Here is a 9,888-nt window from a genome sequence, read left to right as displayed (position 1 = left end):
TCCAGTTGACTCAATATTATCTACCTGCTTCTGAGCACCAGCAGAAAGTAGGAGATTGCTGTGCGTAGTTAAAGGCATCACCCCGCGAATCTGGGGTGTTACGGATTTTAGGTGGAGTATTCGTGTACGGGATCGTAGATTATGGAGAGGGGTGATCCCGTCCATTTCTTCCTAATTGCCGTAAAAAACGACCCGGAAGATGCGACGCGCGCACAAGGCTGGCGCGCTCCAGTCGAACTCCTTGTAGAAAATAGTGCGCCAGAACTCCCGAAGCCGTATCCTCCGAGCCGTTTTTTATGGCAGTTAGGAAGAAATGGACGGGATCACCCCCTCTTCATAATCTACGATCCCGTATACGAATACTCCACCTGAAATCCGTACCACCTCAGAATTGTGGGGTGATGCCTTTAAGTATTTTCCAAACCTCACCTAACATTTGTAATCATACGGTCGGCTTTAATTTTCGGTTCAATAGAATTTAAGTTGCAACCCTTCTGACATTTCGGGTCCTTTATGTAGGTGACCCGGACTTGAACCTGTTTGCCAGCGGGAGCCTGTAAGTATTCAATTTTCGCCAGAATACTTCCACGTAACTATTCCTTTCCTTCACAAAACTTAAAGAAATTGACCATCCGTTTCTATCCTCACCTGTATCCAATGATTGCAGAGCAGAGGCATGTCGAGAGTCGTAGTTGACGTAGCACTACCGAAAGTGAACTGTCGCACCTGCCAGAGGGCAGTCGCCGTGAGCGTTGAGCCGCATCCAGTAGGCTACAAATACTCTTAATTTGAAGGGTGGGAGGTTGTTAGCAAGATGATCTAAAATATAGAATGTGAAATTAAACATCTACTTTTCCTAAATTATTGAATGAGATTTTTTTAGAAGAGTTTCGTTTTGAGTTCCGTCTTGTCGTTATGTGTCTCTACTATTAACCTTTCGCAGGAAATCTAATTCCTAATTGTCATAACTTGCTTTTTCTCTCTCTGTGCTCATCAAAGTAGTGTCAGAGGATTAAGGACATCACTTTTTTTAGTAAATGCATCATGCTAGTGTTAGAAGACTTGTTCGGGCTAAACCAATATGATAGTTGCTAAAATTTCTTAAAAATAGTCAGAATAGAAGTGAATCTGATAAGATTAAAGCAAAAAATATGGACAGAAAGTTGTCACTTCCTCAAAAGGACTCAAACCAATGCAAGGGTTTGCTTGGCTCTTCTGATACTATAGAATCTAACAAGGGGTAGTTTAAGCCTAGATATCCTTAGAAGATGTATGTATTCTCATATGACTCCTTATCTTTGTTCTCTCATTCCTTATTTTGTATCGAGTACCAGACTATATCTTAAGGGACATGTTACCGTGTTGAATGATATCAGCTATGAGAGTTGATTACTCTTCCTTTTCCCCGGAAAAGATAACATAACGTCTTTTTGCTCTCCTCATTCCCTTGAATCGAGTTGTACATTCTCGTCGGGCCAAAACTTGGAAGAAGAATTCACTGTTGTCAAACAATCATTTACCACTTTTAATCCTCTCCCACTTTAATCTTCTCCTACTTTTAATCGAAGCATTTCATACAATCAAATGTTTTTCTGCATGCGCTAATCCTTCCTTTGGTGTCTGACTACAAATTCGATGATTTGACTGCAAAAATCAATTCGTAAGTTTTCATAAATTTTGTGCTTTTGTCGTCAGGATAGTACAAATCACGGGACGATCTCAAAATGTTACTGCAATGATAGAGTTAGGAAAAAAAAAACTATGGCATATTTCTCGAGAAATGACGCATCTTGCAAAACACATCGCAACTTTTTGGCGAAAAATATCGCCTGAAATGTTTTTTTCCAGTCGTTGAAGTAAAATGATGAAGGGGAGGTATAGTTGGGTCAAAACGAAATGAATCACGAGTGTAGTTCCGGTGCTTTTGCGGCGCGGTGGAGGCAGCAGTTGGAACCGAGTTGGGACCGTCGCAAACTGCTGCGATGGGTGGTCCCAGTAGGGTCTCATCACGCTCCTGGCCGCTACGCTCCGGCGGAGAAGTCGCGTACGCAATTGCGTACGTGCTTCATATTTTTGGCCCTACCATATAGTGAGCAGTGGAGAGAGTAGCTGCTTGGCCACGCTCCAGCCACATTCTTGTACGGGTACTTCATCTAGTGCAGGTGAATGAATTGTACTAAAATGCACTACAGATGCTTAAAATATGATGCATTTCACATGAGAGATGTTTTGCACTATCAGCTTTTCGAAGCAAAAGCAAGTTTGATACAAAAGGGTCGGTTCAAACAGAATGGCCAGCATGGATAAGAAAAAACTGAAGGGTCTCCTTATTGAACTTCTACCACTTCACTTTTTTGCGGCGAATAGTGTCATATCTCCGAAGATTTGTGCTCTAAAACATGGCCATACGATCTCGTTCACTTTACTCGCTACAAACTCAGTTTTTTGACGTTGAGACGTAGCCTGAATCTTGACAGCCTATCCTATCAAGGATGAATTTAGAGCTCTGGTATCTCTTTGTTTTAGGAGCATGATGTCAGAGTCGTGTACAGGGTTAGAACTCAGAGGCCTCACCCCACGAATCTGAGGAGGGATGATGCCCTTACTTTGGGTTTCTGAGGTGACACGGATTTTAGGTGGAACATTTGTATACGTGATCGAAGATTATGGAATGGGACTAATTCCGTCCATTTCTCCCTGTATCAGTAGAATGGAAACGGAAAACTCCGGAACGCTGTTTTCTACGACGTCCTCAATTGCAGCGCGCCACTTTTGCGCCGTCCCCGCCTGTGATTCGTCCGGATGGGTTTTCGACGAATCGCAGGCGAGGCGGGGTTGGGCGGAGTGCAAACATTGCGCATTGGAACATAACCCGTCATAAGATAGAGCATTCCGGGGTCGTCCGTTTCCACTGATACAGGGAGAAATGGACGGAATCACGCCTCTCCATAATTTACGATCACGTATGTAAATATTCCACCTGAAATCCGTATCACCTCAGATTCGTGGGGTAATGGCTTTGAACTTTCAACAGGTTCTTGGAGTTGGAAAATTCCGCTGAAATTCCAGTGCCCACTTACATTAGAGCATATAGATCAGCGTAGATGATTCAAGCCTATCTAATTAGCTCCTCTACAACAGCATCCTGTAGTACCAAACAGAGGCATACCAAATAACTTCGCATGGGTGCGATCGAATGTTTTCCTCAAGTCATAAACGCTTTTCGCGACGCTTATTCTTTAACCAAGTAGGGAATGGTCAGTTTACCTCAATCCATACTTTTCCAGAAATCTTCAAAATCTGAAACAAACTTCTTTGACTTTTATCAAGTTATCCCACCCGGTCACCGCACAAAGCTCCTCCGTATCCGTACGGGCAAACGCAGGCCGCACAGTTATTGGGATTCGGGATCCCTCCATTTGTACACGCTGCAGGAGCAACTTGACATTGATCTGAAATAGTTGTGTGAGCAATGAAAGAAGTTAACTTTTAGTGTTTTTTTTTAGTTTTAACATAAATGCAACCAACCAATACATTTATAATGATCGTTAATTGTTTTGACATCATAGAAAGAGATTACACGAGAACCAAGAGTGTTCAAATAATCTCCTTCAATAGGAATCATTGAATCGCCAGAAGTAGCGAACCTAAAGAAATGGTTAGTTTTTGAGAAAAAAAAACATGGAGTCAGGTTTTTTTCTTTTAAAGAACTTTCTTCATGATGACAAAAGAGCAACAAAAAACATAAGACATGGACTAATGTATGGGCAAAAACTAGCGAATCAATAGTCCCTAAAGTCCTCAATCCTCGATCTGTTGACCTGCTAAAAATACATTGTACTCACGCATTTGACTGATAGTGCATGCAACTGCCATATTCGTACGGATTGTAGTTTATCGATTCAGCTGTAGGTAGCTTCCCGAAGTTTCCCTGCATATTTGTCTGCAAATATCTCCTTCGATTATTGCGGAGAATCATTAGGAAGTTCACCAAACTAATACTCTTCAAAAAAAAAAAGAAAGAAAAACTTAAGTTTGAAGACTAAGATACGTCTTTTCTCCTAGGGTTCGGGTAGTAGGATAGGTGGTTCTAGAAGTTTTCTAGCCAAAAGTATATACGAGTGCCGGTGTTGTGCCACTGTTGCAATGCAAATGGATCGACATCAACTTCTCCTACGAGTGAAGGCAATGTTACTCGGCACGTTAGGCGATCGCAAACATCAGCGACGTGTTCGACGAAGAGGTGAGCTATCCACGCTTCTGTCAACAACTAATTCTGACGCCTAAATGAGTGAAACATTTCTTTTGCCGACTTTCCACACATACGCATCCACGTAATGACATCGACGACGATTATGGCTTCTCTAGGAGAGGTTCTCATACTCTAGGACAACAGAGCTGGCTGCACAACTCAATGTGGCCAAGCGCACGTCACCTACTCGCTCTGGGCTAGTGGAAACTTCTGTCGAAATGGGTATCCCACACGCTTACCAGGGCGTGACAGACCGGAGCCGTATGTCTGCTCCCCTGCCCGCCACCAATTTGAATCCTTGAGTTGGAAGAGGGTTCCTTATCCTTCCTGTTCTCCAGACCTTATCTCTTTTCAGACTACCACCTCTTTCGGTCCCTTAAACACTCGCTGAAGCAAAATTTGTTCGGTTCTTTCGCGAGCTTCAAATCCGTTGTTGAATTGCGCTTTGAGTTCCAATCCTCTAGCCTCTGGTCTCTCCCAGAAACATGGAGCACTGTGATGGTTGGTTATTCGCGGTGAGTATGTCGACTGATGATCATCAATGTACAGTTAAGAGACATGAAATTGTGAAGGATACGCACGGATCCCAGCATCCCATGATGAAAAATGCTCAAGTTGGAATGATTTAAAGGTTAAATGGGATCATTAAAGGAAAGGAGACAATCATGCATTGAAATGGAGTAAAAATGTAGTGGATGGGTATCGAAAACCTTAAGATGCTCGTGTTTTTATGCTCTTTTTGGCGTTTTGCCCATATGAAAAACTGTAAATTAAAAAAAAAAGTTTCATTGTGAATTTAAAACTCTTTTCCTCACAAACACAAAGAAAACATTCTCTGTTCAGCAAGTTACTGGCTCTATCTTTTAATCCGGATGTATTGAAGCTATGAATTTACACGACTGGACGGTTCCATATGGATTGACTTTTATTACGATATATCAATTACTCCTATGTGGTTCAAAACCGCTGGAGCCAGCTACGGTTTCTCTGTAGCTTCGATAAATTGGTGCCGAACTCCTATATGACGACAACAGCACCGACTTTTCATAACGACTCCCTCCCGTAAATCAATCTGTAGGTTGCACTGGCTCATAAATCTCAAACGATTCAAACGATTTTGAATTAAAATAAATAAATAAATGAAGAAATAATAAATTAAATAAAGTAGTATGGGGAAAAGGCTGGTTCTGTCCACTTCTTCCTAATTGCCGTTAAAAAAATCGAACTCGTTGTAGAAAATAGAGCGCCGGAACGCTCGAGGCCGTATCTTCCGGGTTATCTTTTAAGGTAATTAGGAAGAAATGGACGGAATCACCCTCCTCTCCATAATCGACAACACCGTATAGGCATAACCCACCTGAAACCTGCACCACCACAGATTCGTGGGGTGATGCGTTTAAGACGTCCCGAGTTTTCAGCTCAGTAAAACCGCATTTCAGGGATTTCACAAGTACTTATTCTGTCCCACAGAATCCCATTACATTCGTAGTTGCAATTATTATTAACTCTTCCCCTATGTAAGCTTTTCTGCAGGAACGGTTAAAAAAAAATGTCACAGCGCCCTGTTAGTTGAGGTTAGGTTAAAAACTTTTGAATGATACATTTCAATGAAACTACAACAGAAATTTCTTACCGGCACATTTGTCAGGTCAACCATTACGTAATTATCACGATCATCTCGCATTTGCATATGATATACTCCCAAGGCGTGAGTAAATTCGTGTGCAGCAATACCTACCTGCAAGTAGCGAATATTTTTTCAGCTGTACTGTACTCAATGTCCTTGTTCTGCTTAGTTTTTTGTGTTTGAAATTCTTGCACGAGTGAAATCTTTAGGATTTCAGGAACTTCTGGGAGCGTTTTGGTTTCTTGCGCTAGCGTTACAGTTCTGATTTCAAAATTTCAGGAAAGCCTATAGAGTCAGTATTGGAAATAAATTTTGCCGTTAAAATTGATTCTTTGATGCGTTTGCTGTTTTCCATTAGCATTGATTTTTGCACAGTTTTAGTATAAACATCGCAGAGTCTAAGAATATGCTTAAACCTCAAGTGTAAAAATGAGGCAGACCTTCGCTTTCAAAGAAATCTTTTACAGAGAAGACGAGCTACCTGACTACAGCCGGTACCCAACGAGAGATCCTGCACACCTCCCATCATTCCAACATATGACCAACATCCAGCCCCATTGAACACACGTATTCTGTTAGGAGCAACCTGGCTCTCAACAAATTTAATACATGTCCGAGATCGCAGATAATTCAACGCCTTGTTAACGATGGATCGCTTCTGTGTATCTGGAATAAATCATTTTCAAGTATAACGTTATGTACAAGGCACAGGACAGGTCATTAAGAAGCACAATTTGGTACGACAAATGGAATTGTTTCGAGTGCAAGTTTTTCTGAAGATCGAGAAAGTTGGACAGAGCTATGTTCAAGGACGACACCCTCGGCGAAGATGCAGGGAATCGCGTCACGTGATATCATGAACCAACCGATTAGAGGCATCACTCCACGAATCTGAGGTGGCACCGATTTCAGGTGGAGTATTCGCATACGGCATAGTAGATTGGGGAGGTGAGTGATTCCGTCCATTTCTTCCTAATTGCCGTAAAAAACGACCCAGCTTCGGGAATTCTGGCGCACTTTTCTCTACAAGGAGTTCGACTGGAGCGCGCCAACCTTCTGCGGCGCCGCATCTTCCGGGCCGGTTTTTACATCATAATTTGGTAAACTTCGACTATATAAAAAAGACCCCATGGCAGAAAAATGAATTCCACGTCTAGCTGCAGTTCTTTACTTCGTTAAAGGAATGGAAGATTTTGAAAGTGTAGAATGCTCTAAAGAGCTCATCTTTAAAAGTTAAATTGCTGGTGGAAACATGCAGCGGAAAAAATCCAGTGACATTTCTGTCGTATTGTTTTTGTGCATAATTAATGTTAAGAAACTGTTCGAGCTCCTATAGCGATAATCATGTTTACAGGAATTTTCGAATTTCGATGAAGTACGGCAGATAAGATACTGTATTTGTTCATGACGAGCATACATTTCTGTATACACGATTTCATTGAGTGATGTTTAGACAAATCGGTATTCTTCAGAGCCTTTTTTCCTTTCTTTCCTTTCTTTTCTTTCTCTCTTTTCTTTTTCAACGCGTATACAGACAAAACTATAAGCTTATGTACTTCACCATCATCGTAACATTTCGCGAGGGTAGCTCGAGACGACCCAACGTATTCCGCGTCAATGCGCATGTTGAAGCAGCTAGAACCCATAGGATGCGAAAATGCTGTGAGAGAGTTACGACTTCAGAAGTGTGTGATGTTGTCTCTGAAGGAACGGCAAAACCGCTCTCGGCGAATGGATATCGTTGGTGTGCAGTGTGACTGGATTAGCGCAACAAATTTTGTTCTTTAAAGATTCTTTTAACTCTCCATAACGGACATACCGTTTCTGCAAGTTGTATCGCAGAAAAAAAAACACTGCTTTAAAAAAAAACGCTGCTTTTAAAAACACGCCATTTGGGTCTCTGTCCAATCATTGCAGTTAGTATCGTTTTGTCAAAAAAAAAAAACAAAGAGTTGCTAGAGCCTAATTCAACACAAGGAAAAAAAAATAGGTGTTAGGACTGTGGGTTCTTCTTATATACGGATTCATCGATTTCGTTTAGAGTATGCACAAAAGTTAGGGTGAAAATTCAGCGAAATTCAGCGGCTATGCACAAGATTGTTCATTCATAACGAAATTATGAAGCAGTCAGCTATAAACATACCTATGCTTCCATCAAAGTAGTAATAGACAGTGTTATCTGTCCATACAACTGCATTCAGCCATACTTGACGTTTGGTCCGAGCGGAGTCATTTTTTGCGATGCTTTCTTCAATCCATGTTAGTTGTTCCCTGCAAAACGTCCCTTATGGCCTCAGTTTTCGTGTATTAATGCAGGATAAATTATTTCTTTGCAGTTCCTGTTACTTACTCAGATAAGTTAATATCAGCCTGGAAAAGATATTCGGAAACACCTTCTCTCGCGTTGATTTTTTCTATACTAGGTTCAATGTCCGCTTCAGGCGCAGATCCTTCAGTTAATACCTGAAATGTCATTGTAAATTAAAATAAAAAATAAAAAATAGTAATAATAATAAATAAAATCAAAATGTCAATTTCAGTCCCGAAAGCTTTTCTAGTTAAACAATGAGCAACATGTGTTTAGAATTAGACGAAGTAAAAGTCTCCAGAAATAAGTTAAAGAAGCAATAGTAACCACGTACCTCTACAGCTGAGATCTTGCTCTGGTTTTTGAGTGTTGTTCCGTTTCCGAAGTACAATGTAGAAAGATTCTGCAACCTCGCTCGACGTTCCTCCAAAGTTTTCCCACCAGAAGCCTGAAAAAAGGAGTTAATTGCAGGGCGGACCTGATTGGATAAGTGTCTCCCCACAGATGTGCACCAACAAAGCAGGATCTGCAGTTAACCAAAATTATTCGGACCAGTTTTTTTTTCTGCTTTTTTTGTCCTACTGTTCACTACATATAGACAGGTCAATTCGATGTTTGTTTTGCCACTCGAATTTGTTGTACAAAAGCTAACCATAAGGAACGTGAAAATGAAGAAGAATCACATTTTCAATATGTTCGTGTGGACGAACCTTCGAGAAAAACAACCTTGGAATGATTGGAGGATTTTACATTGTAGTGCTCTAAGCTTTAACTTGCTCAATTTCATGGTATCAAAAATATGTGGCCAAAATGGGAATGACAAAGGTTCTGCAGAAATTGCTAAAAATATAACACATATACATGTATATATATATCTGTTATAGGAAAGATAACAGTACTATTTCCGTAGGGCTGAGCTACTTCATAAGAGCGCACAGTAAGATCGTCAGTCACTCGTGGAAAATGCAGCAGGCTCGAAAATTTTTGTTTTTGGCATAAGTTGCAAGGTTAGTCTTAACATCAACATTTTTGAACCTGTAAGAAAATATTCGCACATGGGAACATGAAGAAAAATAGCAAAAATTGGCGAAAATTGCTGAACCCAAATATTTCGACTGATTTTTTAAATGAATGAGATTACGAAATACGCCTATGGATTATTCCAGTCAACTTGATCATCTGAAGTCATGGTCTGAATCGGCCATTGTTAGCAGCTACCGCGCACTTTCAATACGGAACATTGGTGCCTAGGTGGCAAAAATTATCGTACATCGTCATGCTTTTTGGAAAATATCTGACTTTAAAACCGAAAAGTTAAATTATCCATCCAGCTTCATGGAAAGGATTTGTTTTTATTTTGTGTTTTGACTTGACTTCGTACGATTCCTGCATATTTCCTGAATGTTTTGACTTAGGAGTTGAATGCTTACCTTGAGTAGAGCTTTTTTCGTCTCTTCAGACAAAGCAACTGCTCCTTGAGTTACCATTGGAAGAAAAAAGAGAAAAAAGCAAAGTTTAAGAGACATTCCTGCAAAAACGTTATAATCCAATCGCGTTATTGTTGTTTGGTTGTAATAAAAACACGAATAATTTAAGATTTGTAAGAATCAGCGCTTAAATTCTATTTTCGCAATTAAATCACAAATAGAGTGATATTTGGGGAAATATTTCGAGCTGATGGGACACACTTGAGTGTTCTTT

General features: G+C 40.6%; 1 protein-coding gene across 3 annotated transcripts; it reads right to left on the bottom strand.

Moving 5' to 3' along the window:
- Positions 1 to 425: 425 nt before the first annotated feature.
- RB195_009240 (uncharacterized protein) lies at positions 426 to 9,674 on the bottom strand (the record flags this gene model as incomplete). Of its 3 annotated transcripts, XM_064189700.1 has the most annotated exons (11): positions 426 to 554; positions 649 to 771; positions 3,340 to 3,452; positions 3,529 to 3,647; positions 3,846 to 3,943; positions 5,886 to 5,990; positions 6,361 to 6,545; positions 8,023 to 8,150; positions 8,230 to 8,342; positions 8,522 to 8,635; positions 9,618 to 9,674. In XM_064189700.1, 11 exons carry the CDS (start codon positions 9,672 to 9,674, stop codon positions 426 to 428), a joined length of 1,284 nt encoding a protein of 427 aa, XP_064047281.1. The 3 variants fall into 3 exon arrangements, with proteins under 3 accessions (XP_064047281.1, XP_064047282.1, XP_064047283.1); XM_064189698.1 differs by lacking the exons at positions 426 to 554; positions 649 to 771 and having other exon boundaries at positions 3,331 to 3,452; XM_064189699.1 differs by lacking the exons at positions 426 to 554; positions 649 to 771; positions 3,340 to 3,452; positions 3,529 to 3,647; positions 3,846 to 3,943 and adding an exon at positions 4,221 to 4,283.
- Positions 9,675 to 9,888: the final 214 nt, after the last annotated feature.

This window comes from Necator americanus, chromosome III, assembly GCF_031761385.1.
Source record: "Necator americanus strain Aroian chromosome III, whole genome shotgun sequence".
In the NCBI taxonomy this organism is placed as follows: Eukaryota; Metazoa; Nematoda; class Chromadorea; order Rhabditida; family Ancylostomatidae; genus Necator; species Necator americanus.
Note: the sequence above shows the minus strand (reverse complement) of the source record. Positions and strands in the feature narration are given on the sequence as shown.